This window comes from Pelodiscus sinensis, chromosome 13, assembly GCF_049634645.1.
Source record: "Pelodiscus sinensis isolate JC-2024 chromosome 13, ASM4963464v1, whole genome shotgun sequence".
In the NCBI taxonomy this organism is placed as follows: Eukaryota; Metazoa; Chordata; order Testudines; family Trionychidae; genus Pelodiscus; species Pelodiscus sinensis.
In genome coordinates, this window is record NC_134723.1 from 34,623,110 (window position 1) to 34,641,467 (window position 18,358).

General features: G+C 43.4%; 1 protein-coding gene across 9 annotated transcripts in view; it reads left to right on the plus strand.

Moving 5' to 3' along the window:
* Nucleotides 1-1,230: 1,230 nt before the first annotated feature.
* The window catches only part of LOC102446807 (integrator complex subunit 6-like), a 72,822-nt gene continuing 55,694 nt past the window's right edge, over nucleotides 1,231-18,358 (plus strand). For 8 of the 9 annotated variants that reach the window (XR_012906937.1, XR_012906938.1, XR_012906939.1 and 5 more), the window contains exons 1-2: nucleotides 1,231-1,845; nucleotides 1,929-2,006. Coding sequence is in view for 6 of the 9 variants with exons in the window: in XM_075941020.1 (XP_075797135.1) it covers nucleotides 1,735-1,845; nucleotides 1,929-2,006 (189 nt within the window). In the remaining 3 variants the exon portion in view is untranslated. Of the gene's footprint in view, nucleotides 1,846-1,928; nucleotides 2,007-18,094; nucleotides 18,220-18,358 lie in introns of all 9 variants that reach the window. The other variant, XM_075941022.1, reaches the window with a different exon arrangement.

The window sequence follows — 18,358 nt, forward strand, 5'->3', positions numbered from 1 at the left end:
TGGAGAGATGTAAAGGTTGCTTACCCAACATTGGTTCAGAGTTGGGGCCAGGGTTTGTACTCTAGAGCTGTGTCTAGACTGCCCCGTTTTTCCGGAAAATTAGCCACTTTTCCAGAAAAACTTGCCAGCTGTCTACACTGGCCGCTTGAATTTCCGCAAAAGCACTGACTTCCTACTGTTAAGAAATCAGTGCGTCTTGCGGAAATACTATTCTGCTCCTGTTCAGGCAAAAGTCTCTTTTGTGCAAAGCTTTTGCGCAAAAGGGCCAGTGTAGACAGCTCAGATTTGTTTTCCGTGCAAAAGTCCCAATCGCGAAAATGGCAATTGGGGCTTTTTTGTGGAAAAGCATGTCTAGATTGACACGGACGCTTTTCCGCAAAAAGTGCTTTAGCAGAAAAGTGTCCATGCCAATCTAGACGCTCTGTTCCGAAAATGCTTTTAACAGAAAACTTTTCCGTTGAAAGCATTTCTGGAAAATCATACCAATCTAGACGCAGCCTATATTTTTAAAAGTTTGAGAGACCACTCTGACTTGTAAGAAAATATAAATAATAATTAAATTGATCAGTTTTTCCAAATTAACATTTATTTCCTTTTTCTTTGAGGACTTTAAATGGAATCAAGTTTCTAATTGTAAAGCTGGGAAAGTTGCACTTTTTCTTTGGAAGTGCTGTTTGTGAGTGCTCTGAGCCATCTGCCATATCCTGCCTTAGCAGTTCATGTCAATATCCAGTCCCTACTGTAACACCAGATCTAAATTGAAGAGGGGATTTTCTCGATAGGGCACTGGTGAGATCAATACTAGAACAGTGTGTTCAATTCTGGTGTCTCTTTTTTAAAAGATAACTTAAAGATGGAGACAGTGCAGAGTCACAAAAAAACTCCACCTGTTTATGGAACAGAGGATTGACAGATGACTAGAGTCTAAGTACCCACAAAGGGAGAAAATACCAGATATTAAGGGCTTTTTACTCTAGTAGGGAAAGACATAAGCAAGCAGCAATGGCTGAAATCCCAAGCAAGACATTCAAATCAGATGCAATATTTAACATTGAGGATAACTAACCATTGGGATCGACTACCAAAGGAAGCTAGAGGTTCTCCATCTCTTGGCGTCTTCATCTCAAGATGGATGCCTTTCTGGAAGGCATGCGTTAGCCAGCCACCGGTTATGCTCTCATGAGCAGACAAGTTATTGGATTCAAGCCAAGGCTGACTGGTGACATATAATGGGGCCTTACTGGCCTTCATGGTGAAGCTACCCTCCTGCTAGGAACGCATGTCGTTCTGCAACCCTAGGAATAGCTGAGCCCCTGCAAAGGGGCAGGGGAGATGCCCACTGCCTGGAGCAGAAGCGCCTCTGTCCGGGAGCGTGGCATTGCTGCCCGCCTGGCCAACGCGGCGGCACTGCTGGGGGAAGTTCCCAGCACAGCCCCAGCCAGTGCCTCGCCGTGCGCAGTCTGCTGCTGCTTCCTCGGCCCATCGCCGCCCGCCCCGCCGCCGCCAAGCTCCCCCTCCTCATGAATATGCAAACGATGGAATAATGGCCAGCCAATGGCGTGCGGGCTGGTCACATGGTGCCGCCGGAGGCTGAGGGGAGAGAAGTTGGGTCTCAGTGAAGCCAGGCAGCTCAGGCGGCGGCCACGGGCGGGGAGCGCTCGGGCTGCAGGCGGCGGGGGAGGCTGAGCCGCTCCCCCCGCGGGGCGCCCGGCCGGCCAGGGCGCTGCCAGGACCATGCCGATCCTCCTCTTCCTCATAGACACGTCGGCCTCCATGAACCAGCGGGCGCACCTGGGCACCAGCTACCTGGACATCGCCAAGGGCGCCGTGGAGCTCTTCATGAAGGTGAGTGCGGGCCGGGCCCCGCGCCCGCCTCGCGCCCCCGCCGCCCAGCGCCGCCTAACGCCGCCTCTCTGCTCTCTCCGCAGCTGCGGGCCCGGGACCCGGCCAGCCGCGGGGACCGCTACATGCTGGTCACCTTCGACGAGCCGCCCTACTGCATCAAGGTAACGCCCGCCCCCGCGCGCCGGCCCGCGGGGCGCAGCCGCCGGCGGCAGCAGCCCGTGAAGATGGCGGACATTTTGCTTTTGTATGGAGGAGCGAGGCTGGCGGAGGGCGCTGCTGAGATGGAGGAGGGGGCGGGGCGTCAGGCGCCGCCCCGACGTGGGGCGGGGCCGCTACCGGGAGCCCGGGCCGCGCCGCTCCGCCCCCGCCGCGCCGCCGCCCTGCGCGGTTCCTCGGCCGGGTCCCGCCCTTCCCCCTTCTCCTCCCGCCCGGCACCGGGGCGGGGTCCTCCAGCCCTTCCCCCGTGCGCCAGGACCCCCTAGATAGGACAGCGTGGTTCCTGCTTGTCCCTGCGGCCAGGACAGGGGTTCCTGTCTGTCCCACCCGCTACTGGGTCCTGCAGCCGGGGGCCACGGGACAAAACAGCCTTGGACCTCTGTACACACAACAGGGCACTGTGTATCCCGTCTCCCTCTCCCCACTATCCCTCTCCCGGCACGGGGACCACATAGACCAGGTCCGTATGGGTCCTTTCCCCCCCTCACACTGAGCTGCTACTACACAAGGGTTGGAGGAAGGGCTTTCTGAAGCTTTTTTTCCCCCCTCCTCTCTCCCATGATCCCCTGCTTTTTCGTTGCTGCTTTCCCCCTCCTTTAGCTGAGTTTGCTTCTGTCTTCAATTCCATTGCTGTAGTGAGTAGTAGACTAGTATGCACGTCTCTTTATTATCTCTGTCACATTGCAGTGCCTAGTGCACAAGGATGAGGGCAAAAAGTGGTGTGTCTTCACTCGCTTGCCCTATTTTGTGCATCAGCATTAATCCTATGTATTGGAGCAGCAGCCTGGATGTGATCCTTTTCACTGTATGCATGTATAGCTTCTGTTGCAGCACAAAGATTGGGGCAACTGACTATCTCTTCCCGACATTTGCTGCTGCTTTTCCATGCCTCACCTTGGAGTGTCTACCTCGCTAGTGACTGAAGCAACAGACTGGGCCTGTCTCTTCCTTCCCTGGCCACACCTACTGCTAAACATGTATCTCAGGAATTGGGGAGACAATATAATGCTGCATTGTCATGGGTTGTGACTTGTAGCTGTTCAACATGGGTGTAAAACATTACCATTCTGATTTGATATTCTGATTTGATAGTGTTACTTTACATAGGTGTATGTGATGAGACACGACGGTGCTGAATTTGGCCCAGTGTGTCTCTTTCTCTTGCCCTATTTTTATAATTTCTCACGATTGAGGCAAGACAGTGTCTCTGGCTCTCTATGGCTGCTGTTCCCCATAAAATAGACCACCTTACTGATATTTCTGTTTCTCTGACCATGAACTTGCAAGTAGCTGAGAGCCAAATGAACATAATTTTAAATGTCTTGTTAAAGCACACCACAGAAGTCTTCATTGAGAGGTTCTGAACACTCCTAAAATGGATCTATTGAATGACACTTGGCACATAGGTATTCCATTACTGTTCTTTTCTAGTTTAACATGTCATCCATTACCAGTATTTATCTGGCATCAGCCCAGCGTAAATTGGGAGATGTCCACATAACAAAACCCATCATCTGTTGGCAGTTCCAGCAAAAAAGCTACAACCGATGGTCTCTGCAGATTATGACCAAACCATGTTGGTGGGACATGGGTATGCTTGTGCTGATGTTATCTATGTTGCACAACTTCTGTGTGAACAGAAATTGCTTATCTGGGGCCATAAGTCTTCCACCTTTAATCACTAAATTCATACACTTGAAATATAGTCTGCTCTCTGAAATGCTGATAACACTTGTATATTTTGTGCTAACTACACCACACCTTTCCTCCTCCTTCTCAGAAGAGGTCATTCTGATGTGTCTGCATTCTTGAAGATCCATCCTGACCTCTGGGTTAAAATTTCATTAACTCTGGCAAAGAGATGTTAGCTGGCATGCTAGTCAGAAAATCTTTCAGTGTTAGCAGCAGCACAGCATGAAATACATTTCCCTCCTCTTTTCCACTCAGGACTAAAGACAGCAATCCCAGTCCTGGTTATGGCAGCCTTAGCTGTGAGAACATATCTTGCTATTTCTGCTGTATTGCATACAACATGATGTACTTAAAACATTTATGGTTTTCCAATGTCAGTGCATCTACTTGTAACTCTGCCATTAAAAATACTGTATAGGCTATTATCGCATCATGCCAAATCTCACACAAGAAAATCCCTATATTTGGAGTATTGTACCAGTGAGTGGTGTTTTACTATGTACTAATATTGGTACAGTAGCAATTGAAATAGGTGGGAGCTGGTGTGTTTTGTCCGTAGAGATGTGACACAGAAAATGTATAGTCTAAAACAAAAATAACATGAATTAGGTGTTTTCATATGTACAATAGTTTCTGAAAGCTTGCAAAGATAGTAAGAGGGAAGAAAAGGAATAAGCAGACTTATAATTTTAAGGATCCACCTGCAGGTATTTATTTTTTATTTCAATAGTTTGCATATCATCAAAAGCATCTGGAATATGGTCATAGTAGTTAGATGGGAAATCTAAGGACTTAGATCAAGTCTGTTTTCCTTGATCTATAGATCAAAAGTAGCCAGATTTGTGTGTTACAGAAACTGCTTGTAAAGGAAATACTAATATCAAACTACAATAATAATGGTAGATAGGCTTAGTTACCCTTTTTCTGGGTTGGGGAAGAAGTAAATTTATGAATGGAAAAAGTAAGCTTACTAAATATATTCCAGTATCTCCGCAGTAGCAGATGATGTCCCTTGTCAACTGCTTTGCTCTCTTGTTTGTATCTTTTATTGAGTGTGAATCACTATCTTGTGTCATTGGTAATTTCGGGAAGTAATTGTTTAGCTCTTTTCATCAACTCCAGCTGAGTTGTCCCCACCATTAGTGGACAAAAGGCCATGGAAACAGTTCCTTTGGTTATAGGAGGGCTGTCACTTGTGTGTAACTTAATTTTACTTAAAAGTACTTAAAATCAACTACCTTGCATGACCCTGCTCAAAGTGGGTGCCTGTTATAAAAGTACTGCCATGGTCTATAATGCTTGTACCAGTATAGGCTTCCCAATAAGCAGAAAAGGTCACCTGCTGAAATCAGTGGAACTTGCTTTCTTTTCCATGCCCCATGTGTTGTACAGAAAGCAATGCAGTCTAAATATGATCTAAAATAGATGTAGCAATCTGTTGGGTTTAATAAAGACTAACGTTTTAATTTTTCATATCCAGTTTTTGGGTCCCCAGAGATGCATAAAACGGCACCTAAAATATCTTGTCAATAGATTTTGTCCTAAATTCACTAGAATCTGTGGAAAAGCACACCTGATTTCCTTCAACATTGGATCAGGTTCTTTGGCAGGCTTTCTCTTGGAAAATTACAAGTTATTTATTTTAAGAACAAGGTACAGTAAACTTCCGATAATCCGGCACCTTTAGGACCCAGGGGGTGCCGGATTATCAGATATGCCGGACTATCAGAAGGGGGGGGGGCTATGAGGGGTCTGGAGTGGGGTGGGAGGGGATGCCACCCCAGACCCCTCATAGCCCCCCCTTATGATAGTCCGGCTCTGCCCCAGGCGTCCCTGATTCAGCCACTGCTGGTCAGTTTCAGCAGCAGCTGAATCGGGGATGCCTGCAGTAGAGCAGCTGGGGTACTGGGGCACTTCAGCTGCTCTTGGGGATGCCTGGGACAGAGCAGCTGGAGTGTTGCCGGGTTGGTCCTGCAGCACCAAAGGACGGTGCTGCGGGACCAACCCGGCAGGACCCCAGTTGCTCTGCCCCAGGGTTCCCCGATTCAGCCGCTGCTGAAACAGATCAGCAGCTGATTCCAGGAAGCCCGGGGCAGAGCTGCTCTGTCCCAGGCGTCCAGATTCAGCCTGCTGGTGAAACTGACGCTGCTGGTGTCAGCAAGAGCAGCTGGGGTGCTGCCGGGTTAGTCCCGCAGCCCCGAGGGGCAGCGCTACGAGACCAACCCGGCAGCACCCCAGCTGCTCTGCTCCCGGCTTCCTGGATTCGGCTGCTGATCAGTTTCAGCAGCAGCTGAATGGGTGAAGCCTGTCCGGCTGCCCCAGCACTTCTGGGTTCCTGGTGGTGCCGGACCATCAGGAGTCCCAGAGCATTGGTTGCCGGACTAATGGAGTTTTACTGTAGCAAGGTTTATTTTTAGTACTTCAAAAATGTATAAAATTTATTGAGAAAATCACTAATTTCCAGATTAAAAACCTTTAATGAGATTCTAAGTGAGTTGCTAATAACACTGCTAGACAGGCTGGTAGCTATGCAGAGACAATAGTGCAAATTAGGTTAATTCTAATTTACTGTGTCATGTCCAGGATTTGGTTACACTTAATTTGAGGAATCTCGTGCAACCCCCACACACTTATTACCAGTTTGATAGAATGGAATGTGTGTGTTTGTGGTTCCTACTTGTAGATCTCCCCATTGTCCAAAGCCAGTACAACCAATTGAAGCAGTTATTTTAATCAGTTTTATCTGACTGTTACTGATCTGGCTGCGCTTTGAGTAGTAGTATAAATCTCTCCTGGAAGAAGAGGATGAGAGAAATTTCTTCCCATACCTCCAGCAACTACTTTTCCCACTTTCCCTGATGGTATAGAGAAGTAAGTTGAACATTGATCAAAGCTTACCAAAAATGGCTACAGACATAGGTTCTGTAGGATGCTGAGATCTCCAAATTGTTGTCCAATCATGCAATCCCTGGGCATATGTATAGACTTGTTTCCTTTTTTTCCCCTACTAATAATATTTGTTAATAACTCATCCTACACTTTGTGACAGTCCCAGATTATTTTTGTGGCCTGTGCTGTGGGTAACCAGTCTCAGGATAAAGTACTAATGCAGTCTTATCCAGGCTTACTAGTTTCATGTAGGGATGTAAGCAAGTAGCTGACTCCTCTCGACTTATTGGGTAGTCGAGTGGAGTACTCAGCTATCGCTTTCTCCTCCCCGCTGCTTGCTATGAGAAGGCAGCAAGGAGGGGAGAGGAAACAGGAACTGTTCTCTTGCCCCCCCGCACCATCTCTGTGGTGCTGCCTGTGCCCTCTTCTCTCCCTTACCCCCCAGCCCTGGCTGCTTCTGTCAGAGGCAGCATGGGGGCGGGAATAGGGGGAGGCTGCTGCAATTACCTCAAATTAAGTGTAAGCAAATCTTGGCCATGTTGTATCAACTACACGATTAGCCAAATAACCACTCTTTAACATCCTTAGTTTCATGGACTCTTACTCACTTGTGACTCATAATTTCAGTGGGGCAGATGACCATAAAGTTTGCCTTCCCTTGGTTCTTTGGTAGTATTCTATATATTTCCCCAGAAATGGTGGTTTTGCGAAGGGGATTACAGCATGTGACCTTGTTTTGACATGAGCTTTTCCATAAATGATATGTTCACAAGTCTGAGTATTGGGACAACTTAAAATTGATTGATTAATTTCAGGGACTGAAGTTGGGAGCTCTGTATTCCTGTTTGTTTGTGATATCGGGTATTATATTGACTTCAGTGAGTAATCTAATATGTTGCGCCAATAGTTGGTGTCCAGAGACTTACTGCAGTAATATGTACATATGATTTTAGAGCTGCTTCTAAATTCCCTTAGTTTTAACTGCAGCACTACCGTCCTACTAAATTGATCTTGTATATAGCCCAAAATTCTAACTAGCGCTTTTTGCTCACCTTCCTCCCCCACTCTGACTGACTGTTTTGTAGATGAGCTCTCTAGCCTTGGTGGATGGTGACTTCTCTGACTAGACTTCCTGGGTCTTTCATTGGTTAACCTCTTTTGACTCGTTGAAACCATTACATAAGGGTATATGACCTTTGTCAAGGTTGTTTGTGTGTTTGGCTGGAGGTGGTAGAAATATTTGGAAGGCTTCTATGTAAGTGTGTATTGAAGGGTACCGGACATCCCTTGCAGGTTGATTACTTTTTCAGGAGGCTGTTGAGGCTTGTAATTGGTTTCACTATTGTCAGTAGTCTGCCTTCTGATATGAAGTCTGTACACTTAATTGTGTTAAGCTAATTAGCTGATAATTCTCTTTGAAATGATTGCTGCATGAAGACAGTGGACACTACCATCCTCTGCCTGTCTCTGTGGTGGAAAGTAACTGAATGTACTGTGGTGCAGACAAAGACCTTTGTAAAATTTTGGAGGCAGAGAATTCAGAATTACAGTTGTTGGGTCAGAACTTGCTCTACCTTGTGAAAACTGTTGGGCCTGAAGGTGGAGAACAGCTGGAAAGCTGTTCCAGATGGCAGGTGCTGCACTGAATAAAGGCTATTGTGTTGGCAGTAGCCAACTTGTGTAGAGTCAAAGGAGGTTTGTGTGGAGGTCAACAGAGAGATAATCTATATGGGTAGGTTTTAGCAAATCCATGCAAGGCTTTTAATTTTGAGTAGCCTGACCAGGATCTTGTGAATGGAGTTAGGAAGTGGCAAGTGAAATAGTTATGCTTCTCTGTACACCTAAGTTTCTAAGCTGCATAGCAGTGTGGCCCGGCAGTTTCCCATTAAGCCCTGTACAGAGGCTCAGGGCTGCAGTAGGGTGAGAGAGATCTCTCCCCAAGCCCCAAAGCTGCCTGGCCAGCAGGGAGCTGCCAGGAAAGCCTACCCCACCCTCCTGCACCCTAAAGCCCTCATCCTTTGCCAACACCCTCATCCCAGAGCCTATAATCCTCTTGCACGTCAGCCCGAGCCCCTCCCCAAACCTGGCTCCTTGCTCCTGCGCTCAGGCTCCTTATCTTCAATCCCACCCCAGATCCCGCACCTCCAACTAGATCCCTTGCACTCTGACCCCATCCTAGAGCCTTCATTCCCCCAACACTCACCTGGAGCTCTCTTACTCCTGCAGCTCAGCCCTCTCCCATAGCCTTAAGCCTCCTCCCATGCTCAGAACTTCTTGGCCCTACTCCTGCCACATGAATCTTATTACATGCACCCATATGAAGGTGATGTGTTGCATATCACTTCCTCATTGGTACACATAAGAAAACTCATTCTGCTCAGGGATGGGGAAAAAAAATTAGAAGGAACAATACACATATAAGAAATCTGGCAGAAGCAGTGTGCTCATGTGGGCATGTGGAGCTCTGATTTAGAGCCAGGGAGAAAGGAGAGCCAATATTCTGAAGTAAGAGGAGATGAAGGATGGTGATTTCAGCAGAGTTGTGGCAGTGTTGTAAATGGGCAGCATTGTGCAGATGGTCCTAGACAGGCTACCAGTTAAAGATATGGAAGGAGTATTTTGGATCAAAGATTAGGCTGAATTGAGAGTGAGTTGAGAGAAATGGAGTTCTGAGTTGGGGTGAGAAGAGGAATTTGTTTCCCTTGGGCAAGAGGAACATTTTTCTCTTCAGTTACAGCTGAAGTAATATGACTTCAAAATTATCTAATCAAGAAGCTGGTCAGATTTGTGAGTAGAAAGAATCATGCATCTTAATAAAGTATTTGTTATAAGGGTGTATAAAAGGGAAAATGTAGAGACACGACTTCTGATTTGTTCAGTTAGTCAAAAGTTGCCTTGTGCCATTATTGAAGTGCCTTAATATTTTCCATCATGTGCAAAATCTTCAGCCAGCCCTTAAAAACAAGTCCTAAATTCAGTGAAGAATCTTGCTCTTTCTATTTATTCATTGTAGCTTCCATTACCCTGGCATTTTTTTACATAGTCTTTTTTTTCTCATTGGTGACTTTGAGCACAAACAAATAAATTACAGTAGGTAGTTCTTGCTCTGTTCTCTTAAGCAAATGAATTTAACAGAAGTAACTTGGTGTGAAGGAAGATTGGGGCAGATCCCTAATGACTATTAGCCTTTGAGAACAAAATAGGTTTGGAACCACTTGCTGTTACTTGGGAATAATTTGTCTGCTAGCTGAAATAGTTTTCCCCCATAGTTATTTCTTCCTCTCCAAGTTAATTCTCAGTATATTTTTGGTAGATGGATTCATTATTCCTAAATAAAGGTGATCAAGTAGTGCATCTTCTTAATTTTATTTTTGGTTGGGCAACTAAGATGAAAGCAACATAAAATGGTGAGTGTTTTTGGTCAGAGGGGAGGGAGACTTGTACATGCTGAATCCTGATGGATGTATTTAAAAATCTAAAACTGCCTACTATTTCTCTAGAACTTTGGAAGGATTATGAAGTTCTCTCTAGTGGAAATGTCATGGAATAATGACCACTTTCAATGTAAAGATATAGTACTTGATTTAAAAAAAAATGTTTCTGGTATAGTAGCCCTTTTTAAAAGTGCTGCGTGTGTTTTATGATCAATACCAAATGTTGTAGGGTTCTTTTTCCCTATTTTCAGTACACATTCCTTCTTGCTATTCCTATCTCCACACTCAGTAGTGGTTTCTAGTAAATACCCTCTTCTAGAACTTGGGGAAAAGGTACAATTGAAAACAATGGTAAATTAGACATACACAGTGCTGACAATTAGAAAAGGTAGAATTTTTTTCTTACAATATGAGTTAGGATTACTTCTAGCAATATTACATTACTTTTAGATGGAAATCTGAGGATTTATTTTAATTGATGGATTTCTCTAAATTCCAGTTTCTTCAGGAAATGTGAAAAAGCACTGTGTTCTCATAAGGACTTGAATTCTAAATGGAAAGAGCAGTGTAGAAATGACACTGGTTCCTTGATGTAGTTATATCCATGCATATTCAGTCAGCTGTCAAAAGTGTTGTCATTCGTCTAACTCAGGGTGGGCAAGAATTTTTTGGTGGGGACCACTTCAAAAATTTCTGGAAGGGGTGGGGCCAGAATACTTCCCTGCTTCCCCACCCCCAGAATAATTATGGTCTGGGGGGGTGGGGGAGCAGGTGAAGTCTTTGCCCTCATAGGCGCCCATGCCCCTGGAAGTGGGAGGACTTTGTGCACTGCCCGGTCTGCCCCCAGGCCAATCATGGCTTGGGGGGGGGAAGGGGAAGGAGAGCGCACAAAGTCTTTTCCCCACTCTGCCAGGAGTGTGTGCTATTTCTAAATGCTGTGTGCTCCTTGCAGGGTGGAGGAAATGCTCCCCCCCCCCCCCACCCCCAGGCTCTGATTGGCCAGGCTCTCCAGTTAGATTTAGTTTTCATTGTCTGTTTATAATCTGTGAAAAGGAGAGTCTGTAGATTGCCACACTAGTCTTATTTAAAGAATCTAAGCAGCTCTGTGTATCTACTTGAATTTGCAAATTAAGGCCCTGATCCTGCATACGCTTATGAGACACTGATGATATAAAATGGTAGGATTCCTTGGAGAAGTCAGATTTGACACTAATCCCTTCCACTAATAACTACTATGGCCATTTATTTTTTTGTCTTTTTACTTGAGTCTGTATTCTTATTTTAGGTCTATAGACAACCTGATGTCTTTAAGAGCTTACTAGGTAAAAGCAGTAATGCCTGTATTAAAGAGGCTTAAACAAATCACAAATGCTGAAGTCACTTGTTATAACAAGTTTTAAATTGTAAAACCATAATACATATTTCTACCTATGACTGTCTGTAAATAAGTGGAAAAGCCTCTGTTCTAATTAGATAGTTGGTCCAAGCTTCTTTTTCCAAGTGCTCTTTTTCTTGTTACATGCTGTCTTTCATCAAAATACAGGGGTGACATCCACAAGAAATGATTAAATTATGATCTAGGCTTCAGAGCATGGTTTAAAATTTATATAAATATGTACATAGCTTAGATGTACATAGCTCTTTGGGGCAGGATCTCTATCATTATGTTGACTGATAAAACATGAGTATGTGTATGTATTAGCTTTTGCAATAAGGAATAGTAAATGATTGCAAAGACTTCTTATTCTTAATTGCTTATAGTATGTTCATTCTAATTTATTGGGTTTTAGAAAAATTTCTCCCTGAGGAGAGTAGTCTAATTTTGAACTAGGATAGAAAAATCATATTCTGAACTTAGCGTAACAAGTATACACAGAATATAAGGCTGCCTGTGTTTGCATGCAATGGTAATATTGTTAGTGTGAAAAGCTGCTTCCCTGACAAACTTGTTTCATGACTTTAGCGACTCCAGATATGCACTACTTTTACACAAGAATATAGTGACTTAATTATCTAACATACTCTGGTTTCAGCTTTAACTGTGGAGCATAATAAATACACAAATGGCTATTTATTGCTAAGAATGTGATATACAGAATAGTTAGCGAGAGCTCCACTATCCAGTGATTCATTGTCTTCATACAGTGTTATAAAACTAGATGAACTTGTTGAGTAACTTGCATTAGGAAAACCAACAGGGGAGGAGAAATACTTCCATTTTAAATCAATTTTTTTTCAACTTTATTTTAACTTACACTTAAAACTAACCATTTGATTACTAATGTGGACAGAGTTTGGGAACTTGCTACTGTTCTCTCTCCCTAGGGATGTTAAATTGTATTTAATCAGCTAAACAAGTAGTCTATGGAATTCCATCAACTAGTCAATAAGGGAGGAAATTGCAGAGCTGCAGTGGGGGGTCCCCCGTTAAGCCTCTCCTGGTTCACACCCAGTCCCCCCTTTATGCCTCTGCCTCTCCGACCCCCCACAAAGATGGTGGTAGGGAGAACCGACTTTTAAGCCAGCTCCCCCCCAACACTGGCTCCTGCTCTTCCTCCCCCTCCCCTTGCTGCTTCTCTCTGACAGAAGCAGCAAGGGGAAGCGACTAGTCAAGTCATTATTCAACTACCTGATAAGCATATGCTTATCAGGTAGTTGACTAGTCTCTTACATCCCTATCTCTCTCTACTTCCTGTCTTCTCTGCCTTATTAATGAGTTCGCTAATCAAATATTGTGATATGTCCACCACACAATACTACTATTTCCAGCATCTATAACATCACCTTATAATGGTATGTATAGATCCATGGTGTCCAACTAGTGGCTACTGCTGAAGAGCTGTAGTGGCAACTGCTATAGTGAACTAGCCACACTCACTGGCCAAATGGCCACATGTGGCTAGCATGTTGGATTCCACGAGTACAGATGATTTATTAGCACTATCACTTAATTATATGCCAACTGTCACTTTAATCTTTGTGTTGAACATCTTGAGTAGAATTTGAATACTTAACTGCATTTGATAAGAGTATAGTTTTTTTCATAGATTTTGCTTAATATTTGCTGGAGACTCAACCTAAAGGTGAAAAGGATCACTGGGGAGCTGTTCTAAACATAAGCAAGTTAGAGACGAAGTTTAGTGAAGCGCTTGGTTCATGTCTACAAAGATACCATTTAGAAAGCATATTCTAATCTCATTCTGTGTGCAATTAAAAATCTGTATTTGCCTTGATATTTGTATTGATCTCTCCATTTCTCTTAATTCTCTATAGAGATTAAGGTACTTGCATTTTCTGTTTAAGGCAGGGGTGGGGAACCTAAGGATTTTCTAGGATCAGCAACCCCAACCCCAAAAATCCCCCCTCCCACTTTAAATGTTAAGAAGATATGTCTCTGGGATCAGTAGTTTTAGTTTCATACTGAGCATCTACATTTTTCTTTCAAATATTGATTTTATTTTTTAATTGGCTCCAAAACAAGGTATTAAAGTTGTACATTCCTGTTTAGGTTAAAAAAAAATTAACTAGAGAGTATTGAGGTAAACAGTTTCAAATTCAGTTGCCCTGCACTTCTCTGTTCTTTAATGTTACAGCTGTGCTCTTTTTTAAACAAAAAGTGATATTAACAGTGTTACTCAAAGGGTGTAAAGCAAGTATCATCCTCATACTAGTTATTGAAGATAATGGCACTTGAAATTAATTTTTAACAACTTTTTCAAAGGTGCTATTTAAAGTTCAAACAAAACCATATAAAGATTGCAGGTTTTTTTTAAATTTGTGTTGCCTAATGACCTTTTTTAGTGTAAGAAAAGGGCAGCAGTTTAATAGTATTGTTAGTTTTCAGTGGAACTAACCAGTGGCCAGTTTCCGGTCGATCAGAGCTGAGAAATTTTGCTGAAGGCAGGGGCAACAAAGTAAGCCTCTTAGCTCTCTTCCCCCCCCCCCCCCCCCCCCATGGTGAAGCAGAGCCCCGTGGAGCAACCTGGTCAGCACACAGGCAGGGGGAGCATGTCTCAGGTTGCAGAGCTGCTGGCTGGGAGCTGCCTAGATAAGTGCCTCCCAGCCAGAGCCTGCCTCAGGCCATCACCCAAACCCTCTGTATGCCCTCTCCCCACCTTCTCCAGGTCATAACTCCCTCCCAGATCCTGTATCCCCTTCTACATCCCTCCCCCCTGGCCAGAATCCTCTCCTGCACCCCTAATTCTTTCTGGACCCTGCATCCTAAGCCCCTGTCTCAGCTCGTAACCTCCTCCTTCACCCAAACTCCCTTTCAAACCCACACTTCCTCCTGCACCCCAGTCCCTTTATCCCAAGCTCCTTTCTACAACCCATCCCAGATCCCGTGTCCCCTCCACAGAAGTGCAGCTCTTGACCACTTACCAAAATCTTGACATGGCCCCCCCCATTAAAAATTACTGCCCACTCCTGTTTATAGAGAGTTGTGCAGAGTACCTTCTTCTTACAACAAAACTGAAGTGGAGTATGAGGCTCTCCTCCATTTCCTCCTGATGCCTTATAATGAGATGGTCCCAGAAAGCTTCCTGATGTCTTTCATGTAATTCTCACCACTACTGCTTCCTTATTAAAAAGGAGTGAGTGTGTGTGTGTGTGTGTGTGTGTGTGTGTGTGTGGAGGGGGGGGGGGGAGAGTTCCCAAAAACTCAGTGCACTTGACATTCTGGAAGAGTACAAGGCATTGTTGAGCAACCTTGACTTTGTTTAAAGATTTTGTTCGGTGAATGTTATGTGCACTATTGGGAGTGTACTTTGATAAGTAAAGTTTCTAATACATAATAATGAAACACTTAGCTGGTTTAAATACAGAAATGAAGGTAGGTACTGTAAATTTCATACTACAAAATCATACTGATATGGCCGCTTGTTTACTGAATGGAACAAATTCTTGATCTTTTTGTGTTCCTTGTTTAAATACAAATGAATTTTGAAATGATGGGTTACGATTACCTCTTTATGTTTATATTCTTTTTCATTTATTTAAGCATGTATGTATGGTGGCCTTGATGCAGTAAAAATATAGCCATCTAAATGTCTAAAATTGCAGATTAAACTGTGGAAATACGTTATATTTAAAAAAGAAGATACTAAACAGGTAACAACACTTGTCTCACTGACACTTTGCTCTTTGATGGCATTTATTTACTTTCCTAAGTAATATTTGAATATAATACTTTAAGACATACATATATTATAAACAAATTGGACAGCCATATGGTATCTGTTCTGCTTTCCTTGGTGCTGTGTTCTACTCTGAATACCTGCAGTTTCCATTAATCTGTTTCAAACTTGAATTTTACAGTATGATCTAATGATCAGAAGCTTTTTAATAATAGATTTATGCATGTCAGTACATTCGAGGATTAACTTTAATGCATGGAAACAAATGTTTAGATAAATTAGAACAAGTTGCGAATCAATTAGGATTTTGAGAATATAGCTTGTATTTCAGTATTGCAGAAGAGGTAGCTTTTACAAATGAATCAACATGTTTAACTCTTCTGATAGAAATTAATATTTTAAATGTCTCGTACCTTAATGCCATAGGTCCCTCTGAGAAGGGGGACCATGTGTACTGTGTTTTGTTCACAGCAGAGCAGGGTTTAAGTGGCTGCAGCAACTTGAGTTAGTGTATGTTGTGTGACTTTTGAAATGTCATGAAAAACAATAAAACAGAATTAGTAAAAAGAATCCGCACTGAAAGAGAGCCTATTGACAGGCTACCAATCACAGTAACCAGTATTTATGTGCTCTGATGTTAAAACCCTGCTTTTGATCTGTTGTCACCCATTCAAGAAAGACTGTCTTGAAAAAGCAAAGCCTGTCTGGCCTTTTTTGTATTTTGTATAACCATAATTTTGTAGGTAGGAATCAGCACACTTTTTTTAAAAAAACTTGAAATTACTAGGGGGATGTGCCCCTTTCTTGATACGCTCACCAACTCCCCTCTTGCGGCAGGTAGGCAACCCTGGCTCTCCCCCAGCTCCTGGGGGAGGGTTAGGCTGCGGCCCTGCCAGCTCAGGCCCCTTCCCTTCCTCCTGCCTTCCTGTGCCCACACTGCCCAGGCCCCTCCTTCCCTTCCCAGCTGTGCCAGCATAGGCCCTTTCTCTCTCCCAGCCACGGACTAAACCTGATCTCCCCCCCCCCGTCCCCCAGGTGAGGAGAAGCTGCAGTGCAGCCATGCCCGGCTCTTCCCTTTCTGTCCCAGCTCTTGGAGGGGGTTAGATTGGGCCAGGCCCTCAACCTCTGAGTGGGGGGTGGGGTCTGTGGCTGGCAGCTCCATGGGGGTTCATTCAGCTGAGGGTGGAGGGAGGAGGGTCTGCAGGAGGCAGAGTGATGCATGATGTCTCGCTGTCATCCCACAGGAAAAGTGTGGTGTGTGCGTGTTGTTTTTTGAGAGAAAGATTTAAAGAGTTTCCATTGGTTTCTGGAAGAAGGAGAGATTGTGAGGCAGAGCTTTTCCACCATGGAAAAATTCAAGCTAAGCTCTTAGGTTCTGTAACATCAGAGTCAAAGAATATACAGATGTTATGGGAGGAGTTTGAAAATAAATGAAGTTTCTGCTGAGAGGAAGAGAAGGACAAGTGTCTGGGATGTCTTGGTACAATCCCTGATGTAACAAAATGGGTGGCTAGGCTGGCTGGCTGGCTGCTTCAGTGTGCTGAGAAGTTTTTTAAAGACCTATGCAAGTTGTTTATACTTGTGCATTTTTGGAACAGAGGTGAAATCTTACAATTACTAATAGAAATATTTTCAGTTAAGTGAAGTTGATTTCAGTTATTGAAAGCATCATAGGAGTGCAGTAGTGAGTAAAGAATTTAAATAGAAATCTTTTAATATTGGAATTAAAGGCAACAACATTGTGCTGTAAGATGGGAACCCAAAGATGAAACTGACTGATGTAATTTCACTATTCCTAGTTGAGTGCCTAACCAAAAGCAAGATCTTAGGAGTAGTGAAAAATAGAAGGTTAAAACTGAAATATTTTCCATGTCTAGAAATCCTGTAAATAGCATAGGCAAACTATTTGGTCTATAGGGTACTTGGCCCTGCTATGAGAGCAGGGGACTGGACTTGATCATTTCTCGTGGCTCCTTCCAGTTCTGTGATTTTGTTTATATTGACTTTCTCTTAAGACCATTTTTAAAGCAAATGACTCTTCTGCAGATCTTTTTATTGTGCGAGTGTGTGAATACATTGTGGAGATTAAATCAAATTATTTCAATCTGTGAATTTACTACACTTTTTTTGGCACATTAAAATTTAAATGTGCAGTGCTTCCAGATGGCAGTTACTCTAAGGTGTATAAGCATGTGTCCTGGAGAAGCACCTCTCTTGACTGGCCTAGTAATGAAGGTCACTACAAGCCTGCCAATATATTTGGGAAGCCTGTAGTCATTTCTCTGTGGGTAGGTATATAACTTAAAAAATTATTACCTCTTGCTGCTTTTGAATGTCATTTTTTAAGGGATAATTCAAAGATACACTAGATCACCATCTAAACTGTTTTTTGTTCTAAGGCAGGGGTGGCCAACCAATTAGAGACAAAGAGCCAAAATAGCTGTGGATAGAGTGCGAAGTGCCACGTATTATATATTTATTTTTATATATTTAGCTATAGTACACAAAATGTACTGATAAAAATATCACAGGACGTTTCGGACAAAAACCAATAAAATAGTCCCATGTCACTTAACTTCATGGCTAGTCCATAGATCTTCAGAGAACTTGAAAAGGAACAAATACCAAATTTAAAAAAAAAACAAAACCCTTAAATAGAGTAATATTCTCACACTTAAAAAAAAAATCCCCACCATGTGTATTTAATTTAACACTACTGCCCTATTATGTCCTGAGTTTCTTAAAATTAAACTGAACTGACAAGTAAATTAGCACAATTTAAGGGCCTGTTTCACTCCAACTTGTTGATCTCTGTTATGGTTTCCTCATTTTTATTGTTTTACTTATGAAAATTATTGCTTTTTTATTGTTCTAAAAATTTAGGTCTGTCCCAGACTGCAAATATGAGAGGTTCAAAAACAATGAGAGACTCATATCTCAGAATAATTGCTTCAGCCTGGCAAACAATAGCCTTTGAATTTTCTTTAAAGAAACACAGTGTAAACCAGGTACATGCTGATTCTTTTTTTGCCCTGCAATTTAAATATGACATGTGTTGGCTGCCTTAATCTGCATGCTACAGCTTCCTCCTCTTCCCCCTGCTCTAACCCAGTCCACCTCCTCTTCACCAGAGCCAGGCACCCCCAG